General features: G+C 43.6%; 1 protein-coding gene and 1 long non-coding RNA gene across 7 annotated transcripts in view; one reads left to right on the top strand and one right to left on the bottom strand.

Annotated features, from left to right (window-relative positions):
* Positions 1-846: 846 nt before the first annotated feature.
* On the bottom strand, positions 847-13761 carry LOC119566414. Of its 2 annotated transcripts, XR_005225457.1 has the most exons (3): positions 13624-13761; positions 5971-6169; positions 847-5682 (listed from the first exon to the last, which is right to left on the bottom strand). It is a non-coding gene; the product is annotated as an uncharacterized LOC119566414 (long non-coding RNA). The 2 variants fall into 2 exon arrangements; XR_005225456.2 differs by lacking the exon at positions 13624-13761 and having other exon boundaries at positions 5971-8261.
* Positions 13666-21693, top strand: part of FBXO3 (F-box protein 3) — a 61544-nt gene continuing 53516 nt past the window's right edge. For all 5 annotated transcript variants that reach the window (XR_005225455.2, XM_037900003.2, XM_037900004.2 and 2 more), the window contains exons 1-3: positions 13666-13798; positions 15590-15679; positions 20211-20374. Coding sequence is in view for 4 of the 5 variants with exons in the window: in XM_037900003.2 (XP_037755931.1) it covers positions 13698-13798; positions 15590-15679; positions 20211-20374 (355 nt within the window). In the remaining variant the exon portion in view is untranslated. The remainder of the gene's footprint in view (positions 13799-15589; positions 15680-20210; positions 20375-21693) is intronic.

Genomic DNA, 21693 nt, shown 5'->3' with positions numbered 1-21693 from the left:
TTTACATCATCCTAAACTTCCTATCTGTAAAACAGGGATAATAACACTTACTGACTTTTGTAAAGTTTCTTGTTAACAGGGGAAAGATCTTTCAGTATAACCTAAAATATGAATTTAGTTAGATATAGTTATAATATAACACAACCCTTCCTCCCTACCCCCCTCTGTGGACATTTATTCTCATATAAGGTCAGTTTTTTGGTTTAGCTTGTCACCTGGGAAAAGGTTTAAGCTAAATTGTAAAAAGACTCTCTTAAACCAGAATAAGGGGGTTATAGTGGTATAAATGTATGTTTATACCCATACCAATATAACTGGTAAAACTTTCCCATGTCAATATGTCCTTACACACCATGGAGCAAGGAGTATGCATGTGTGTGTTGGGGGAGGGAAGGAGTGAGAGGAGGTAATTAAAAAGCAACTGTAACGTGTAAAATAATGCATGTTCCACCCCACCTGACCCTACAAGAAACCTAATTGTACACATTCCTAACAGTTCCTTTTTGCTTCTAAACTCCCCACTTCTTCCCCCTCTGTGTGTAGATTACACTCATTTTGCTCGCCCAATGTATGCCAAATTGATGCAAGTTATCCTTCACAATTTACACCAGTTTTTTGACTCAGCAAAGTGTAACTTACACCACCCTGGAGTCATTAGTGAATTTGATTCCCTAGATCCATGTGAAAAAGGCAGTAGATGTCCTACTCCTTTAACAGAAAGGACCAATACAGTGAGGGTGTTAACTTGAGAAGCATCTCACACACATCCCTTTCACAAGTATATTCCTTAAAACAGGGCATCTCTCCAGCAATTACAGGAAAAGAAAATGTTCCATCACCAACAACAAAAATAAAAACAATTTATTTTAAAGTAGTAGAAGGGAATGCATAATAATGTGGACGTTACTTCATCAGCTGATGTTCAGATGCATTGTCCTTTATATGTGTTTAATATCAGCATCATTCAACATTTTCTTTCATTGTCCAATTATTCAATGTCATGGTAGGAAGATGAGAGTAGTGCCAGCAATATCACTTTTTAATTTTGTGCCCTTGAATAAAGGCAATAAGAGCCCAGCATAATAGAGTTTTCAGTGGAAAGAGTAATTGGGAAGCAGTTGCTAATGCAATATCTTTCATGAGTACAGGGTACTGCAGCTGTCTCTCCCATCTCTTTTCTCAAGGTAATACCGTGCTTCCAATTGTCATTATACCCAAGAAACAAATTATTTGAATTCTGGACACATCAGCACAAAACTGAAGGCTCCCTCATTTCATAGCCTGCTTGGAAAAGAACATTGCAGTCTATCATTCATTTATACAGCTGCCAGTCTAATGCTGTAAATTCAGAAAAGAAGACAGTCTGAAGTGCTGCACTTTAACATGTCTTTCTGCTCCTGAAACACCCTCTCACCACCCCCATCAGATATAAGGTAACATTTCACCTCTGAGAGCCAATGCTTTTAAACATCTGCTAAGATGCACACAGACTGTGCATGGCCTGTATTTTAATTGAAAATGAAAATATTACTCCTATTAATTGATTACAGTGACTTGTAACACTGAAGGAGATTCATGATTCTTGGAAAAAATAATCTACAAAGATTTCTGCTGCTCTATAAATACAATGCAGCCTCAACTGATTTCATTTGCAGCAGGTTCATCTCCTTCCTAGAAGACACTGCACAGCAGGCAATGGAAATTTTAATGGACACTGGAACAATTCATCCAACCTTCTGTTCCATGACAAAAAAAGAAACTACACAAAGATATAAAAAAGAGAGATTGAGACACTGTATCAGAGAACATTTAAGATAAGGTCATTAAATTATGATTCAAAGGTAGTATCAAATAGATGAATGGTAAGCAGATATAAATTTAAGACTAATGATAAACAGGCTGTGTCATCCTGCTGGGAGCTGTTCTGTTCCAGCCTAATGAGAAGGTGTCTCTGTGAAAGGTACCTAATAAACCAGAAAAGCTCTGACAGTGTCATTTAATAAAAGTACATTGCATGTCTGTGACACAGTCCATCCAAGGACCTCCAAACGTTTTTAATGGAGGCTTTTAGCAAATTAAATATAAAAATTATTAATAATACATGCTCAGATACCAGCATGACAGGCACTTGATAAAAACCATTGACTTCAGTGGAACTAATAGTATGTAAAGTTAAACACATGCATAAGTGTTAGCTGACTTAAAGACTAAATCTCTGTGAGAATACGTGGACTTCTCATGATACACTTCTTGTATAAGACAGTTCGTTGCCTTTAAAGTGATATGGCTGAGAGAAGTGCTGAAATTTAAGGGTTCTGGCACCCATATCGTGAATTAGAGAACCCCCTTCTGCTAGAATAAACAGACCAATTTTATGTGATTTTTTATGATTATATGTACTACTTGATTCCCCCCCACCACTTAATTGTAGTCATGTATTCATTGTTTGTTGTAATGCTTACAAACCGTTAATCTGTGTTCCTAGCCAGGAGTGTGAAACAGCTGAAATAGACACTGCTGCTAAAGACTCCATCTCAGACTTTACTCAGTACGAGAGCTGGACAAACATTTTCTATATAAACTGTTTTTCAATGGAAAAGTGGGTTTTTGACTAAACAAGTTTTTATGCTGAAAGCACTTCATGTTAAAAAATTAAACCCAAATTTTTGGTTTTCAGCCAAAATGTGTTTGGTTTTTCAACAAAAAACAATCAATTGTTTTTATGAAAAAACAAAACAGTCTCTATATCCACTGGATTCCTAATGTACCCTGAGACTTTGTTATACTGGTCAGATTTATTCTTGGTGTAGCTCACTTGAAGTTAATAATGAGGGATGAAGTTAGCCCTAGGGATTTTAGTTACATGTAGGTGCCCAGCAATGGGGATGTTGTAACATAGCTACTAGAATCAGTGGATAGGGACCTTTGTTCTACCACATTCAGTTCTCCTTCTTGTTTTGTGCGGTTAGTTTGTGAGTGAAAAAGGTGAATGTAATATGAAAGGCAGGCCAGGCTTTTGCTTTCTTTTTTTAATCCTTCAGCTTTCTGTCTAAAACATAAAATAGCAAAAACATTACTCCTGTGTAAAAGCTACCGTAGACGATTGCCAGGCTACTAATGACTGCATGGGCCAGATTAGCCACGCCCTGCTGGAAGCACAGGTGCAGCAGGTTAACCAATTGGAAGCTGAGGCACAAGAAGCAGGATTTTTTAAAAAAGGCAACTGCAGAAGAAGTAGCATAGTTCAGGAAGTGACAGTGATCATCACTTTATTGTAGGATAAAACCCTTATGGTATAATTTATAGTTAGCATCTGTTTTTTTTTATAAAGGCAACTCAGAGAGCTGGTCTCTATGACATATGGTGTCAGTAGCGAGAAGAACTTTTTCCCCTGCTTAGTATTAGCAGACTGGGCTCTGGTCTGTATCTGTTGGAGCAGGTAGTTCCTTTGGCATAGCCCTTCCAGTAGCTTTAGCTAACCTCTCTTCCAGCATCTCAGCTGAGCAGGCACCTTTCCCCTGGCTGGCAAGAAGCCATACAAAAGTCCTGCTGGGGAGTTTAGCTCTCAACTTTAGTCCCTAATGTTTTGATTTATACAGTCCCCTGACTTTAGTATGGGGTGAGTTTGTTCCCATTCAGTATTACATTCTGCCCTTCACACCATATATCATTACCAATGTATTTCAACAAAGCTTCTAACCTCCCAGTACTTTGAGATTCAGTTATTTTGTTTACCTTTTTTAAAAAAAGAATGATTATCCTAATTAAAATGGAACATTCCAAAATGGAAGTGAGACAACTGGCCTCCTGCCAGTCGGGATCCCTCAGTAATCAGAGAGCTGCATGTAGTGGTGCTTAGATACCACTAAGGTGATAGCTCCTTAAAATGTCTAAGATGGATAGCAAGGTTCATCAAAACAAGGACACATCAGATCAAGGGGGAATTCTATTTCTATGTCTAGACAACAGCACCACAGTATAGACTATAGGGGTGTGAACTACAGTGTGCACTTGCATGCTGCACTGTAACTACCACATGTGGACACAGACTAAAAGTCACATAGTCCTGTTTCAAGAGGACTATGTTAATGTGAACTAGCTATCTTTTAGTTTCCACCTAAATTACAGCGTATTAATGTGTGCTGCTTTTCACACTCTTGTAGTCTGAAGGGCCACGTAGACATGTGGTTTACAATACTGTTGTTATATTTTATGTATGCTCAGGAGGTGAGTGAGCAAATGAGCCCAGAGATATCTTCCCTGAAATCCCTGGAGTTAGATGACGGGTAAATTTGACCCAATATGTGTATGAGGAGCATGCTGTTCAGTTGATAAGGGAACTGAGAATGAGTACCAGCATGCACAGTTTGTTTACATTGTAATAACTGTTTTGAGTACTACTAGGAAAAGTGGCGAGGTCTGTGTAAGACAGATAAGAGTTTTTACGAGAGGAGATAAACAGAGGTCATATGAGTGCCCCTGGGAACTTCAAAAGAGGAGCCCTCAGTGGGAATGAATGACTTAGGGGATTGTTAATGGGCTCTGGAGCCCTTTAGCTCTATGTCACCTTTTCAAATCCAGCCCAAGCTGTGAGTAACCTGAAGTTTTCACTGTCTGACGACTGTTAGGTGGGCTCAGGCTTGTTCCCACTGGACAGGTGTCTGAATCTCCAAAAAATATCATCCCATTTGGGACTAATTGGTACCCTTGTTGAAAACTGCAGCAAAGAATAAGTGTACGTGAAAAGTAAGTTGCAAGCTTGCTTGAACAATTGGTCCCCTTGGGTCAGAGAGGAAGCACAATAATGAGCCAGTGAAGGTCACTGCACCTGTTCACTGGATAAAAAAAGGACCGTCATTCTCCAGGACTTTCAATCCAGTACTAAATTCATGCATAAATCTAGCCCAAGCACTCTCCAAGAGATCATGAAAATGACACTGCTTTAAGCCTTGCTTTTAATGGAGGCCTTTTACAGCTGACAGACACTGTGGACCCTATCATCCTATTAGCACCATAAATCACCCAAAGTGACAAATGCTGTAACTAAAATAAAATTATAAATATTCCTAAGGGTTCATTATTGTTTCCTTGACCCAAATTGAGTATGCAAATAACTTTCTTGTGCAGAATGTCATTTGAAATGTCTTTCACGACTCTTGTCAATGTTAGTCCAATGAAGACAAATATGCATATTAAAAAAAAAAGATATGTGCATTGCTCTCAGATGAGGCTACTCACTGATTAACCAGTGTATTATGTTTTTGTTCAGCATTATTTGACTAATTAATATGTAAGCTCCTGAATGCAAGGACCCTGTTTTTCTCTATGTTTTGTACAATACCTAGTACATTACGCATGCTCCATAAAAAATAAGTAAACCCTGGGTTATTTTTGGAGCTCAGGGCGTTCACTGTGTTGGAACCAGGAACTAGGAGACCACTGGTGTTGGCAATCACTGGAACCAGGAACCAGGTAAGTGGATTCAGGTGGAAGATACCCAGATCGGTGGGAAGGAAGTCCTCGATGCCCGCGCAAACGTGACAGTCACTAGCTGCCTCTCAGACGGACAGCCCCCCTGATAGGGTGTGCAGCCCTTTTATGCCTTCTGTGTCGCGAAAGTTCTAGTCCAGACCGGTTTGATCCAGTCTCCTCAGAGGCAGTTTCTGCAGCAAACCCTGTTTCCTGCCAAATGAAAAGGTGCGAAAAAGTGAGTTGTAAACAACCAAAACTGGACTTCATTTTAAAAGATGGATTCCATTGTCCAAAATGCCTTATAACTAATTATTTTAATACAAATACAATAAATTCAAATGTGAACAGTGAAACAAGCATAAGTAAGCATGAATAAATATATATAGGGAACTCTGCCCTACAAAATAAACAACAAAAAAGAGAGCAGATAGAATAGCAAGGAAATTAAATTGATAAAATTACTGAATGCATGCATGGACAGGACATCAAACTTCTTACCTCCTTGAGCTCTTCATAATAATTTGGGTTTCCAGGCCCAAAGTTGAGGGCTTCAGAGGGAGGTTGGTGACTCTCTGCCATGGCATCTATATTGGCAGCATGAGATCATACCAGGGCTTATTTCTTGTTCTTTTGGGTGCATGTGTGGATCCTTGTGCTGGACAGAATCATGCATTGGAAGGAACCAAAAATGTGAGAACTGCAAATAATATAGACCACAGTTATTATGCACTGACTCTTGGAAGCTTTTTATAGTGGGGGTGCTGAGAACCATTGAACAAAACTGTAAACTGTAAATAATGGAAACCACTTCAAGTCAGGGGGTGCTGCAGCACCCCCCATACCCGTAGTCCCAGCACCTATGTGAGTTAGGTGCAACAATTCACACCCCCTGTGACACTTTCGGAGAATGCTGTGGATTATGATGCACTGGGTGACTGCAAATAGATGGCTAGTGTGGATGCACACTGTGTTATAGTTTTCTCAAATGCAGTCACACTAGTCATAGATTCATAGATTCGTAGATACTAACGTCAGAAGGGACCATTATAATCATCTAGTCTGACCTCCTGCATAACGCAGGCCACAAAATCTCACCCACCCACTCCTGCGAAAAACCTCTCACCTCTTTTCCCCTTCTGCAAAACTGGCATAATCATATTTATCTACCTCACAGGATAGTTATGAGACTTCATTCACTGCTTGTAAATGCTTTGAGATCCTTGGTTGCATGGGACTACAGAATTATAAATTTATTTTGGTTATTATGACTACAATATCTAGTAGTCACAATGTTTTTAAAACTTAGAGAAGGAAATTTGGTTCTTACATAATGTGGAAGATATACACATTTAAAAATTCTAAAATATGTTATATTTGTAATTTGTTTCCAATCTTGCACAATTTCATCACTTTAATTTAATTTATTTAATTCATGAATTTGGAGGTGTACTATTGATTTCTCTTATTATCATTTCAAACCCAGTGGATTCTAATCATGGATAACTGCCCAATGCGACCTACAGTCAAATAGCAGACCTGAGAAAGGTTGAAAAATATTCATGTTGAGGACTGTCTTGCATGGGATCCGCTCTACTACATTTCTAAAGGTAACTCTTGTGGGTGTGCTAAATATAGGAATAATGCTATGAAGCAACGTCAGTGGCTTGGTGCTCTTATTTGGAGCCTGTTCTTGGAGGTGATGAGCACTTCAGTGGGTCTGATCCTACTAATATTTATGATTATGCATGCTCACTGGCTGGGGTAGTCCAAGAGAGATCAATTTATTATACATTTTAATTTTTGGAGGGGTGGGAGGCTTAATTACCCTGTCCCTTAAAAGCAAAACACAATTTAATGTGGAGGAGTCCAACTTTGATAATCTGAACACCAGTTATCTGTAACTCCTGGTTATCCGAAGTTCTGATGTCTTTTATCCTGAGTACAAAAGTGACTTGATTCTCTTTTCACTTGCACCAGTATGAATAGGAGTTATCTCCATTGAAGTAAATGGGGTTACACCAGCGTAAAACAAGTGTAAATCAGAGATGCGTAGGACCAGTAGCAGCCAAAACAGGGACTTCTGGATATTTGCAGAACTTTCTTCAGTTTTAACTGGATTTCTTTCTCCTGTACTGATTAGCTGTTTGCTCCAACTCTCCCTCTCCCTCACAGTCTCTTTCAGCTCAGTGTCACTCCACATCTGCCATTGTTACCCTCTTCTCCCCTGCCCTGTTCCTATCACCCCTTTCCTTCCCTTGTGTGCGCCTTGCCCCGAATGGCAGGAACCATTAGTGGCCTCATGGCAGGAACCTCATTAGTGGGGTGCCAACTGGATGGGACTGAGATGCAATGACGGCGGGCATGTCTGGCCTGGGAGGCTCTGCCAGGCAGAGATGCCAAGGGTTGGCTGTCCTTAAGAGTTAAATTTACATCCCTAAAGAGTGAGATTCAAGGCCAATTGTGACACTTTACAGGAAGTGTGTTAGGTCATTGGTTAAGACAGGGACTCTCATCTTTGGTCTTTGATGAAATCCAATTGCCCAGATTTTTAATCCAACCAGCTCTTAATAGTTTTAAAATGTACACTGCTTAATATTGCATAAATGTCCTAATTCATACTAAAATCTAGGGCATGTGAGAATTCTATAAGCAGTGCAAATTAGTGGATTTTAATTAGGGCTGTCAATTAATCACAGTTAACTCACAGGATTAACTCAAAAAAATTAATTGCGATTAATCGCACTGTTAAACAATAGAATACCAATTGAAATTTATTAAATATTTTTGCATATTTCTTTACATTTTCAAATATACTGATTTCTATTACAACACAGAATATAAAGTGTATAGTGCTCACTTTATATTATTATTTTTATTACAAATATTTGCACTGTAAAAATGATAAAAATAAATAATAGTATTTTTCAATTCACCTCAGACAAGTACTGTAGTGCAATAGCTTTACCGTGAAAGTGTAACTTACAAATGTAGAAGTTTTTTTGTTACATGACTGCACTCAAAAACAAAACAATGTAAAACTTTAGAGCCTACAAGTCCACTCAGTCCTGCTTCTTGTTCAGCCAACTGCTAAAACAAACAAGCTCGTTTACATTTACAGGAGATACTGCTGCCTGCTTCTTATTTACAATGTTACCTGAAAGTGAGAACAGGCTTTTGCCTGGCACTTTTGTAGCCAGCATTGCAAGGTATTTACATGCCAGATATGCTAAACATTCGTACGCCCCTTTATGCTTCGGCCACCATTTCAGAGGACATGCTTCCATCCTGATGATGCTCACTAAAAAAATAATGTGTTAATTAAACTTGTGACTGAACTCCTTGGGGGAGAATTGTATGTCTCTTGCTCTGTGTTTTACCCGCATTCTGCCATATATTTCATGTAATAGCAGTCTCAGATGTTGACCCAGGACATGTTCATTTTAAGAACACTTTCACAGCAGATTTAACAAAACACAAAGAAGGTACCAGTGTGAGATTTCTAAAAATAGCTACAGCTATTTTTGACCCAAGGTTTAAGAATCTGAAGTGCCATCCAAAAGCTGAGAGGGATGAGGTGTGGAGCATGCTTTCAGAAATCTTAAAAGAGCAACACTCTGATGCGGAAACTACAGAACCCGAATCACCAAAAAAGAAATCAACCTTCTGCTGGTGGTATCTGACTCAGATGATGAAAACGAACATGCGTCGGTCTGCTCTGCTTTGGATCATTATGGACCATCAGCATGGACGCATGTCCTCTGAAATGGTGGTTGAAGCATGAAGGGACATATGGATCTCTCGCGCATCTGGCATGTAAATATCTTGTGATGCTGGCTACAACAGTGCCATGTGAATACCTGTTCTCACTTTCAGGTGACATTGTAAACAAGAAGCGGGAAGCATTATATCCTGCAAATTGTATCCAAACCTGTTTGTCTGAGCGACTGGCTGAACAAGAAGTAGGACTGAGTGGACTTGTAGGTTCTAAAGTTTTACATTGTTTTATTTTTAAATGCAGGTTTTTTGTACATAATTCTATATTTTTAAGTTCAACTTTCATAGAATCATAGAATATCAGGGTTGGAAGGGACCTCAGGAGGTCATCTAGTCCAACCCCCTTCTCAAAGCAGGACCAATCCCCAACTAAATCATCCCAGCCAGGGCTTTGTCAAGCCTGACCTTAAAAATATCTAAGGAAGGAGATTCCACCACCTCCCTAGGTAAGGCAGTCCAGTGTTTCACCACCCGCCTAGTGAAAAAGTTTTTCCTAATATCCAACCTAAACCTCCCCCACTGCAACTTGAGACCATTACTCCTTGTTCTGTCATCAGCTACCGCTGAGAACAGCCTAGATCCATTCTCTTTGGAACACCCTTTCAGGTTGTTGAAAGCAGCTATCAAACCCCCCCTCATTCTTCTCTTCCGCAGACTAAACAATCCCAGTTCCCTCAGCCTCTCCTCATAAGTCATGTGTTCCAGTCCCCTAATCATTTTTGTTGCCCTCCGCTGGACTCTTTCCAATTTTTCCACATCCTTCTTGTAGTGTGGGGCCCAAAACTGGACACAGTACTCCAGATGAGGCCTCACCAATGTCGAAAAGAGGGGAACGATCACGTCCCTCGATCTGCTGGCAATGCCCGTACATATACATCCCAAAATGCCATTTGCCTTCTTGGCAACAAGGGCACACTGTTGACTCATATCCAGCTTTTTGTCCACTGTAACCCCTAGGTCCTTTTCTGCAGAACTGCTGCCGAGCCATTTGGTCCTTAGTCTGTAGCGGTGCATGGGATTCTTCTGTCCTAAGTGCAGGACTCTGCACTTGTCCTTGTTGAACCTCATCAGATTTCTTTTGGCCCAGTCCTCTAATTTGTCTAGGTCCCTCTATATCCTATCCCTACCCTCCAGCGTATCTACCTCTCCTCCCAGTTTAGTGTCATCTGCAAACTTGCTGAGGGTGCAATCCACACCATCCTCCAGATCATTTATGAAGATATTGAACAAAACAGGCCCGAGGAGCAACCCTTGGGGCACTCCACTTGATACCGGCTGCCAACTAGACATGGAGCCGTTGATCACTACCCACTGAGCCCGACAATCTAGCCAACTTTCTATCCACCTTATAGTTCATTCATCCAGCCCATACTTCTTTAACTTGCTGGCAAGAATACTGTGAGAGACCGTGTCAAAAGCTTTGCTAAAGTCAAGGAATAACATGTCCACTGCTTTCCCCTCATCCACAGAGTCAGTTATCTCATCATAGAAGGCAATTAGATTAGTCAGGCATCACTTGCCCTTTGTGAATCCATGCTGACTGTTCCTCATCACTTTCCTCTCCTCTAAGTGCTTCAGAATTGATTCCTTGAGGACCTGCTCCATGATTTTTCCAGGGACTGAGGTGAGGCTGACTGGCCTGTAGTTCCCAGGATCCTTCTTCTTCCCTTTTTTAAAGATGGGTGCTACATTAGCCTTTTTTCCAGTTGTTCGGGACTTCCCCCGATCACCATGAGTTTTCAAAGATAATGGCCAATGACTCTGCAATCACATCCGCCAACTCCTTTTAGCACTCTCAGATGCAGCGCATCCAGCCCCATGGATTTGTGCTCGTCCAGCTTTTCTATATAGTCCCGAACCACTTCCTTCTCCACAGAGGGCTGGTCACCTCCTCCCCATGCTGTGCTGCCCAGTGCAGTAATCTGGGAGCTGACCTTGTTCGTGAAGACAGAGGAAAAAAAGCTTTGGGTACATTAGCTTTTTCCACATCCTCTGTCACTAGGCTGCCTCCCTCATTCAATAAGGGGCCCATGCTTTCCTTGACTTTCTTCTTGTTGCTAACATACCTGAAGAAACCCTTCTTGTTACTCTTAACATCTCTTGCTAGCTGCACCTCCAGGTGTAATTTGGCCTTCCTGATTTCACTCCTGCATCCCCGAGCAATATTTTTATACTGTTCCCTGGTCATTTGTCCAATCTTCCACTTCTTGTAAGCTTCTTTTTTGTGTTTAAGATCAGCAAGGATTTCACTGTTAAGCCAAGCTGGTCGCCTGCCATATTTACTATTTTTTCTACACATCGGGATGGTTTGTCCCTGTAACCTCAATATGGATTCTTTAAAATACAGCCAGCTCTCCTGGACTCCTTTCCCCCTCATGTTATTCTCCCAGGGAATCCTGCCCATCAGGTCCCTGAGGGAGTCAAAGTCCGCTTTTCTGAAGTCCAGGGTCTGTATTCTGCTGCTCTCCTTTCTTCCCTGTGTCAGGATCCTGAACTCGACCATCTCATGGTCACTGCCTCCCAGGTTCCCATCCACTTTTGCTTCCCCTACTAATTCTTCCTGGTTTGTGAGCAGCAGGTCAAGAAGAGCTCTGCCCCTAGTTGGTTCCTCTAGCACTTGCACCAGGAAATTGTCCCCTACATTTTCCAAAAACTTCCTGGATTGTCTGTGCACCGCTATATTGCTCTCTCAGCAGATATCAGGGTGATTGAAGTCTCCCATGAGAACCAGGGCCTGCGATCTAGTAATTTCCGTGAATTGCCGGAAGAAAGCCTCGTCCACCTCATCCCCCTGGTCCGGTGCTCTGTAGCAGACTCCCACCACGACATCACCCTTATTGCTCACACTTCTAAACTTAATCCGGAGACACTCAGGTTTTTCTGCAGTTTCATACTTGAGCTCTGAGCAGTCATACTGCTCCCTTACACACAGTGCAACTCCCCCACCTTTTCTGCCCTGCCTGTCCTTCCTGAACAGTTTATATCCATCCATGACAGTACTCCAGTCATGTGAGTTATCCCACCAAGTCTCTGTTATTCCAATCACATCATAATTCCTTGACTGTGCCAGGACTTCCAGTTCTCCCTGCTTTGTTTCCCAGGCTTCTTGCATTTGTGTATAGGCACTTGAGGTAACTTGCTGATCGTCCCTCTTTCTCAGTATGAGGCAGGAGCCCTGCCCCCTCGTGCGCTCCTGCTCGTGCTTCCTCCCGGTATCCCACTTCCCCACTTACCTCAGGGCTTTGGTCTCCTTCCCCCGGTGAACCTAGTTTAAAGCCCTCCTCACTAGGTTAGCCAGCCTGCTTGTGAAGATGCTCTTCCCTCTCTTCGTTAGGTGGAGCCCGTCTGTGCCTAGCACTCCTCCTTCTTGGAACAGCATCCCATGGTCAAAGAATCCAAAGCCTTCTCTCCAACATCACCTGCGTAGCCATTCGTTGACTTCCACGATTCGACGGTCTCTACCCAGGCCTTTTCCTTCCACGGGGAGGATGGACGAGAAGACCACTTGCGCCTCAAACTCCTTTATCCTTCTTCCCAGAGCCATGTAGTCTGCAGTGATCCGCTCAAGGTCATTCTTGGTAGTATCATTGGTGCCCATATGGAGAAGCAGGAAGGGGTAGCGATCCGAGGGCTTGATGAGTCTCGGCAGTCTCTCCGTCACATCGTGAATCCTAGCTCCTGGCAAGCAGCAGACTTCTCGGTTTTCCCGGTCGGGGCGGCAGATAGATGACTCAGTCCCCCTGAGGAGAGAGTCCCCAACCACCACCACCCATCTCCAAAATAAAGCAATTGCATTACTGTACTTGTATTAGGTGAATTGAAAAACACTATTTCTTTTGTTTTTACAGTGCAAATATTTGTAATAAAAATATAAAGTGAGCACTGTACACTTTGTATTCTGTGTTGTAATTGAAATCAATATATTTGACAATGTAGAGTGACTCTCACCATCACACCCAATGAGTGAGACTTGACATGTCTGGTAGGACGCCCCACAAGCAAGGGCCCAATCTTGTGACTGCAGCTCCCCAGAAGGGCCAACCCATGGGGCAAGCCAGGTGCTGAAACTAGGAGCGCTGGGGGTGTGGCAGCACCCCCTGGCTTGAAGTGGTTTCCAGCATATGCAGGGTTTACGGTTTGGCTCAATGGTTTTCAGCGCCCCCACCATAAACATTGTTCCAGCAGCACTTAAGACTCAGCCCACGGATGGGGCGTGTGGGTCGGGACCCCCCCGCCGGACCCCCGCCCCCCACCTTGGAGTCTCCGCCGGGCCTGCAGGGCCCCCGCTGGCCTGAAGGGCGCTCTGCGCTCCAGGGTTAGGCGCGGCCCCTTTAAGAGCTTCCTCCTACCAGCCCTCCCCGGCGTTTGATAACAAACCGGCGTGAGGGGCGGGGCTCCCCGGGCAGCAGCAGCAGGCCCGGTCGGGCGCGGAGGGAGGGAGGCCTTTCAAGATGGCGGCGTCCGTGGAGCCGGAGCCCCTGAGCCTGGAGCTGCTGCCCACCGACCCGCTGCTGCTCATCCTGAGCTTCCTGGACTACCGGGACCTCCTGAGGTAGGGCGGGACCCCGGGGCTGGGCGCCTCTGAGCTGCGGGCCGCAGGCTGGGGGCCAGACGCTCCTTCGCCGCCACCTGCCCTCTGCTGCGGGGCTGGGGCGGCGCCCCTGGCGCGGCGTGTCCCGGGCGCCGACGCGCCTTGGCCGGCGGTAGCGGCCCCGGGGGGCGTGGGCGGCTTGCCGGGGAGCGGGGTGCTCTCTCGGCGCCTGTGCGGCTCATCGCCGGGCAGGCGGAGGGGGCCCCGGGACGGGGGAGGGGCGTAGGGTAGCGCAGCAAGTGGATTTTGCGATCCCTTAGTGAGGCGTCAACAAGTGTGTTCTCCGCTGCCGGCGCCCCAGCGTGTGTGCGCGGCGCGGCAGCGCCCCCTGTCCCGTCCTGTGCTGCTGCGGGGCGACCCGCGCCGGGCCAGGTGCTTCCCCCCCACGCCCCGCCCCGCCCCGGCTTCAGAACAGCCGCACTGGGTTGCTGTCCAGCCCTCTGCGCACCTGTGCTCCAACCTTGCTCTCCCAACTCCAGCCTCCCGGGACGCTGTAGGGAAACGTTTCGTGCAAGTTCAGGCTGGGCAGTGCTGTGAGCACATTGAGTTGGGGTGGCAAACCGTGTACAGAGAAGACGTTTCGAGTTTGTGTACCAGGCAAGAAATCCTGGACATTCTTATGAGCAGAAACTTGACTTAAGTGACACTTATTGAAATCTGTACACCGTGTTGCTGTAGCTGTGTTGGTCCCAGGCTGTTAGAGGGACAAGGTGGTTAAGGTAATATCTTTTATTGGACCCATTTCACCCACCTTGTATCTCTAATTACTGAATCCTGGAGGGATAACCATATAATGGATGTTAAAATTGCTGATTATAACCTCTTTTCCGAAGGATAGAGTGGATAACAGGTTGGGGATGGCACTATACTTTAAAGATCCCATTACCTGTTAACTTTCACTCAGGATGTTGAATACATATGGATCAGTGGAAGGAGCACTGGCCAGGGGTGTTACAAATCCCTGAGAGAACAGGATGATTAACTTCTTACACACACGTCTGTTATGTGTGGGAAAAGAAATTGTGGGGTTATGGGAAACTTCAGTTTGGGAGATGTGTGCTAGAGGTCTTACACTGCCAGTAGTAAAATATCATTAGTTTCTAAAAAGTATAGATAACTTTTGAGGTAATTTTATTTTGGACATCATTGTAGTGGATAAAGATGAATCAATGTATCCATCACTTGCCTGGAAGTTGATACTTGTCTAGGAACTAGTGATCATGACCTGATTCAATATGGGCAAACAGAGGATAGGTCTATCCAGTGATATGTATAGTTGGTGCTTCAAAAGGGCTAATTTCCCAAAGCTGAGGAAACTTCATAACAAAGTAAAATTGGGGGAAAAAATGACTTAGTGTGCAAACAGCTATCTCAAACATAATACTGTTTTGTGGCTGGAGGGGGTGCAGCCCCCCCTCAAATGTCATAAACCATTTTAGAAAACCCTGTTCTTGGTTGGGTATCTACCAGGATTTAAAAATGTGGTTCTGTAACATGGTTTATAACATTTATTTTCTTCTGTTTGCTTATGTGGACAAGACAGTCTTGTTACAACATGTTTTAATGACAATTGTATTACATTTAAAACTCTTTGCACTCCCTAAAAATGAAGTTAAAACTTGTTAAAATTTTATACCTTTAACGTTCATTTCATGACATATAATCTTAAATATGTTAATACCTTGACTTGCATTTGTCCTTCGTTATTTTACTACTTTTGTAATCAGACTTAACACTGACTTGTATTTATAGCTGCTGCTATGTAAGTCGAAGATTAAACCAGCTATCAAGTCATGATCCATTGTGGAAAAGACACTGCAGGAAATACTGGCTTTTATCTGAGTAAGTATGGGCACTCTTTTCTTATGAACAAAAATTTTAGTTTGGAGCAGTTTTTTAACCAGCTCATTTTGTTAACAGTGCTATTTTTGCATAGGATCTTTCAGAATAACATTGCAAAATGCTTCATAGCCTCTTGTGGTCTTTGATGCTTTGTAGATCCAATATTAACAGAAGTTGTGAGATAAGCTGTACTCTGATATCAACTGAACAAAGTTAATGTCAGCTCTCAAAGATACTCCCAGAGATTTGTTTAAGATTGTTACTTCTATGTTACATGGTGGATTTGGCCTCTTCTGTAGGAATGCCTTGGCTTCCTACTTGAGATGGATTCAGGGAGCAATTCAGGTAATTTTTATACAGTGCCACAATTTTGTGTGGTGCTTTTCAGACAAATGATGATTAAAGCTATGTTTTAGTCACGGGTATTTTTAGTAAAAATCATGGGCAGGTCACAGGCCATAAACAAAAATTCATGGCCCATGACCTGTCCATGATTTTTACTAAAAATACCCACTGTGACTAAAACTTGGGTGGGGGTGCTCAGGCGGGGTGGTCTGGGGGCCCTGCGGATGCTGGGAGAGATGACCCGGGACCCCTGCTGATGCTGGGGGAATGGTGGCGGGTCTTCCTATCAGCTCCATCCCTGCACCTCCTAGGTGGCATAGGCAGGGGCTAGGCCAGGGCAGCGCCCAGTGGGAGCAGGGTCTGCGTGCGTGGGCAGTGTGGAGACTGCAGGGGTGCCCCCCACCCCAGGTAAGCGCACCCCCACACCTCCCAAACCCCTGCCCCTAGTCCTGAGCCTCTTTTCCCACACCCAAACTGCTGCTGCTGTCCCAGGGGCTGCCTGGCTCAGGCAGCCCCTGGGCCAGCACCAGCCACTGCAGAAGTCATGGAAAGTCATGCAAGCTGTGATGTCCGTGACAGACTCGCAGCCACAGTAATGATGTCCATGTTCCAAAGAACTTAGAAACTAAGACCATGATCCTGCAAATGCTTTGCATGGATAATAATCCACTGACTTAATTGAAATGCTGCAGAGGGCAGAGACTCTAATGAGATTGGGACGTAAATGTAGGCAAAACTCAACAAATGATGACACATGGAGTGGGTGAACATGGGGAATGGAGGGCACACATCATAAAATTACGGTCACTGTCACTTTACTTGCAATCTGTGAAAATAAAATGACTGTGAATATTTCCATTTTTCAAATAGATATTGTATTCTATTTACACGTTCTCATTCAGACTAAGAATCGGTAAATGCAAAAGCATTTCCTAGCATTTTACATGCTTTGTAGTATTTGGAAATGGCCTTCCCTCTAAAATATAACTAACCTGTTATTTCCACATCTGAAGGCTGAATGAGAGACAAGAAACTGCCCATTTTTGAATAGAACAGCCTAAAAGCAACTTAGTGGAAATATACAAAATGGAGAATTTTCTTGCTGTTTCCCTTCATGCATACCCAGTATTGCCAGTCCTCCCCCTCAGCTTCTACCAAGATGGCATCTGTAACACTACACCGCATATTCATCATGGGAGTACAATTATGATATAATTATGATGCAGTTTGTACAAGATGAGTCGTGAGGTGTCATTGGAAAAGTTATGATTTTTTGAATACAGTTATCCTATTTGAATGCATGTATCATTTTTGTATATGAAGTTATGACTGTTTACTATGTATCTGTATTTCAAATGTAGTTACACTAGGGTGACACCCACTAGGCAAGATGCTTCCAGTCTAGATAGCTGGTTGTGAAGGGCCCATTCAGGGTAATGGGCCATTAGGAAAAACAGTAAGTCTTAAGAGAAGCTTATCTCCCACCTGGTGAGCCTTCCTGAGAATGCTGCAAACATTCTGTGAGTAATGGCTTTTATGACTTAGAAGGGCATGCAAAAGCATGTGACCAGACCACATGACACTATTCTCCATTTTGGGTACCTGTATTTTTCCACATGCTGGGTTGGGAACTGTTTTTGAAACAAAGGGTTCCCACCATATGAAACAACTTGGGGAGCCCAAGGTTCAAAACAAGTGCAGCATGTGCCTTGAGAATCTGCAAGCCTGCTTATATCATCAGGGTGAGAAATTGCTGATCATATCAAGTCTTTATAGTATTTTAGGCTTAATGTGCAATTTTGTTTTTGTTAGGTAATCCACTTTGATCTGTTTGCTATTGCTTATAATCACTTAAAATATGTCATCTTGTAGTTAATAAACTTATTTTATGTTTTAATCTAAACCAGTGTGTCTTTAAGTGAAGCGTCTGGTGAAAAATCTCAACTTGGTTAACACAAGCATGTTGCATGTTCCCCTCCACATTGAGGGAAGGGCGAACCCAGTAATGCATTCATATGGTCCAGAGTTCGGGCGGTACAGCTCTGGGGTCCTAGGCTGGGAAGCTGGGATTATTTTGGCTGTAGCCTCTCTATTGTTGGTTCATGCAGTGACTGTTCAGCCTGCATGTAACTGCAGCTGGCTGTGTCCCTGCCTGTGTGAATGCTGGTGGGAGTGTAGGACTGGGAGTGGTCTACAGCTTGTCACAGCAGGACAGTCTGAGAGGGAGCCCAGGCTGGTGGGTTGGAGGACTCAGTTGAACCCTAATTCCAGATGGCACCCCAGGGGGAAACCTGTCACAGCATCCTTTTGACTAAGAACTCTCTTAAGAGAGCTAACTAGTTTTGCTCCTCAATTGGTCAGTCAACAGTTCCAGCCAGAGGCGGATTAAGATTTATTGTGGCCCTGGGCACAAAGAACATTTGGGCCCCCAACACCCTGGCGGAGCTAAGAGGGCCGGAACCAGAGAGGACCAGCGGGGCCATGGCCCTCCCCCCTTCTAAAAGTGTGAGAGCCATGCTTGCCCACTTTTTAACATGGGTGTAGTAGCCTCGGGCAGGTGCAGAGCAGCAGGGGCTGCGCTTCACAGCAAGGGAGCTGATAAGGTGTTCATCAGCTCCTCAGCTGGGAAGTACAGCCCCTGCTAGTAGTGCCAACCTCTTCCCGGTTCAGGGCTGAGATTGGCCTTAGCTCCCACTCACCTGGAATTGTGGCTCTGCCCCCTGCTCCTCTTCCCTTTCCAAGGCCCTGGCCAGGCCTGAAGCCAGAGTCTGGCAGTGGTAAGAACCACCTAGGGAGCCTGGATTCTCCATCTGCCCTGGGTGGTGCACCTGGGGTTCAGGTACATGGGTCTGGGGCTGCTCTCGGGCATCCCGGCCCTCCACCCAGGGCAGGTGCAGGGTCTGAGGCTCCCCACAGCAGCCCAGGCTTCCTGAACAGTTCTTACCACAGCCCGGCTCCAGCATCTGGCCGGGACAGGGCCCTGTGTCATCATGTCTCCACACACCCACACCCACACCCCTCTCTCTACAGGTTCCAGTGCCCCTGCAGGCGCCCCCAAATTGGCCAGGGTCCCTGGACATGGGTCCCATGGGACTGTGTGTTAATCTGCCACTGGTTCCAGCCCTCTAGCAGCTCAGGACCATTCAATCCTGGCAGAACTTTCAACACTCAGCATTGGTGGATGGGACATATCATTGTATCTGAGCCTCCTATATGGCAGTGCCTGGCGTGCTGGTCCGATCTTAAACTTCCGTCCTTGAATAAAAAGGTCTAAAGAGATAATTATTTTGAGAGTTCATTTTCACTGTTACTTACTTTGATTCACGGTCGTTCTTCAAGTCTGATTTTTATGGGAACTATTTTGAAAACTTAAATAAGGCCACATGCTTTCCCTAACCGTGCTCCCACCACCTTTTCCTCACTCATCTCCTTTCAAAGACTTTTCTTTTATGATGTTTACAAGAATGAATTGATAACAATTAATAAACCTTCCAAGTTATTACCTTCTGTTTGTCTTAATATGTCCCGTCTTCTGTTTTTTAGATTGTAAACTCTCTGAAGACTGAGTTTATTTGTGACTTAAATGCCAAAATGTTCATTGCTGATCTACAAATGAATAAAAGCTGAATCCCCTGCTATTTGTCTCAATTTATAATGAGCGTGCGTTTGTTTTTTTTTATTGCAGGAGGTGCTCTTTGGAAAATAAAATCTCATCTACACATGAAATCTTTATTTTAATTGTCACCTCTATGTTTTGTGACCAGGTTTCTGGTCCCATAGTCCTTATTTAGGCAAAATTGAGAGAGGACTGCAGGGTTGGAATTATTTTTAACTTAAATGCCCTCTGCACATGTAAGTTAAATTGATCTGATTTAGTTTTCTGCAAGTTCCTGAGTTTAATAATGGCATATAGTCCTCTAAAGAAATAGCATATCTGAATTTTCCCTGGAAAAGATGACTGGCTGAAGTGTAGTTACTTCCAAAGGAAATTAAAAATTTGAATAGTTCCATGAATTAGTTGAGCATCTGTACCTTCATAGGACTGAAGTGTATCTATGTACACTGTTATAACCTAATGTTACCATATTACTTAGGAGAACCCTAACTGCCTAAGCAATAACATATTGTTTTTAAGGTGAATTTTCTAGACTAGAAACTTATCGTATTTTTATTCTTGTCTATTCAGCGCAGAGAAGACTCGGAGAAATCAGAGCTGGAAGGCTATCTTCATAAGTATTTACTCTGATTTAGGAAGGTATATTCAATATTATGCTACACTTAAAAAAGCCTGGGATGATCTAGAGAGGTACTTGGGACAGAGGTGTCCCCGGATGATTGGTTCTTTGAAAGGTATTGTATAAACATTATTTTTGTTTTTTAAAGCCAAGATATATTTGTATAGTTTTTTTTAAAGTTTTACAACCACTGCATAATCTAGGTTTCAGAGTAACAGCCGTGTTAGTCTATATTCGCAAAAAGAAAAGGAGTACTTGTGGCACCTTAGAGACTAACCAATTTATTTGAGCATAAGCTTTCGTGAGCTACAGCTCACTTCATCGGATGCATACTGTAGAAAGTATAGAAGATCTTTTATACACACAAACCATGAAAAAATAACTCCCCCCCCCCCCCCCCCACTCTCCTGCTGGCAATAGCTTATCTAAAGTGATCACTCTCCTTACAATGTGTATGATAATCAAGGTGGGCCATTTCCAGCACAAATCCAGGGTTTAACAAGAACGTCGAGGGGGTGGGGGGGGGGGTAGGAAAAAACAAAGGGAAATAGGTTACCTTGCATAATGACTTAGCCACTCCCAGTCTCTATTCAAGCCTAAGTTAATAGTATCCAATTTGCAAATGAATTCCAATTCAGCAGTTTCTCGCTGGAGTCTGGATTTGAAGTTTTTTTGCTGTAAGATAGCGACCTTCATGTCTGTGATTGCGTGACCAGAGAGATTGAAGTGTTCTCCGACTGGTTTATGAATGTTATAATTCTTGACATCTGATTTGTGTCCATTTATTCTTTTACATAGAGACTGTCCAGTTTGACCAATGTACATGGCAGAGGGGCATTGCTGGCACATGATGGCATATATCACATTGGTGGATGTGCAGGTGAACGAGCCTCTGATAGTGTGGCTGATGTTATTAGGCCCTGTGATGGTGTCCCCTGAATAGATGTGTGGGCACAGTTGGCAACGGGCTTTGTTGCAAGGATAGGTTCCTGGGTTAGTGGTTCTGCTGTGTGGTATGTGGTTGCTGGTGAGTAATTGCTTCAGGTTGGGGGGGCTGTCTGTAGGCAAGGACTGGCCTGTCTCCCAAGATTTGAGAGAGTGTTGGGTCATCCTTCAGGATAGGTTGTAGATCCTTAATAATGCATTGGAGGGGTTTTAGTTGGGGGCTGAAGGTGACGGCTAGTGGCGTTCTGTTATTTTCTTTGTTAGGCCTGTCCTGTAGTAAGTGACTTCTGGGAACTCTTCTGGCTCTATCAATCTGTTTCTTCACTTCCGCAGGTGGGTATTGTAGTTGTAAGAATGCTTGATAGAGATCTTGTAGGTGTTTGTCTCTGTCTGAGGGGTTGAGCAAATGTGGTTGTATCGCAGAGCTTGGCTGTAGACGATGGATCGTGTGGTGTGGTCAGGGTGAAAGCTGGAGGCATGTAGGTAGGA

Source organism: Chelonia mydas, chromosome 6 (genome assembly GCF_015237465.2).
Source record: "Chelonia mydas isolate rCheMyd1 chromosome 6, rCheMyd1.pri.v2, whole genome shotgun sequence".
Classification (NCBI taxonomy): domain Eukaryota; kingdom Metazoa; phylum Chordata; order Testudines; family Cheloniidae; genus Chelonia; species Chelonia mydas.
Note: the sequence above shows the minus strand (reverse complement) of the source record. Positions and strands in the feature narration are given on the sequence as shown.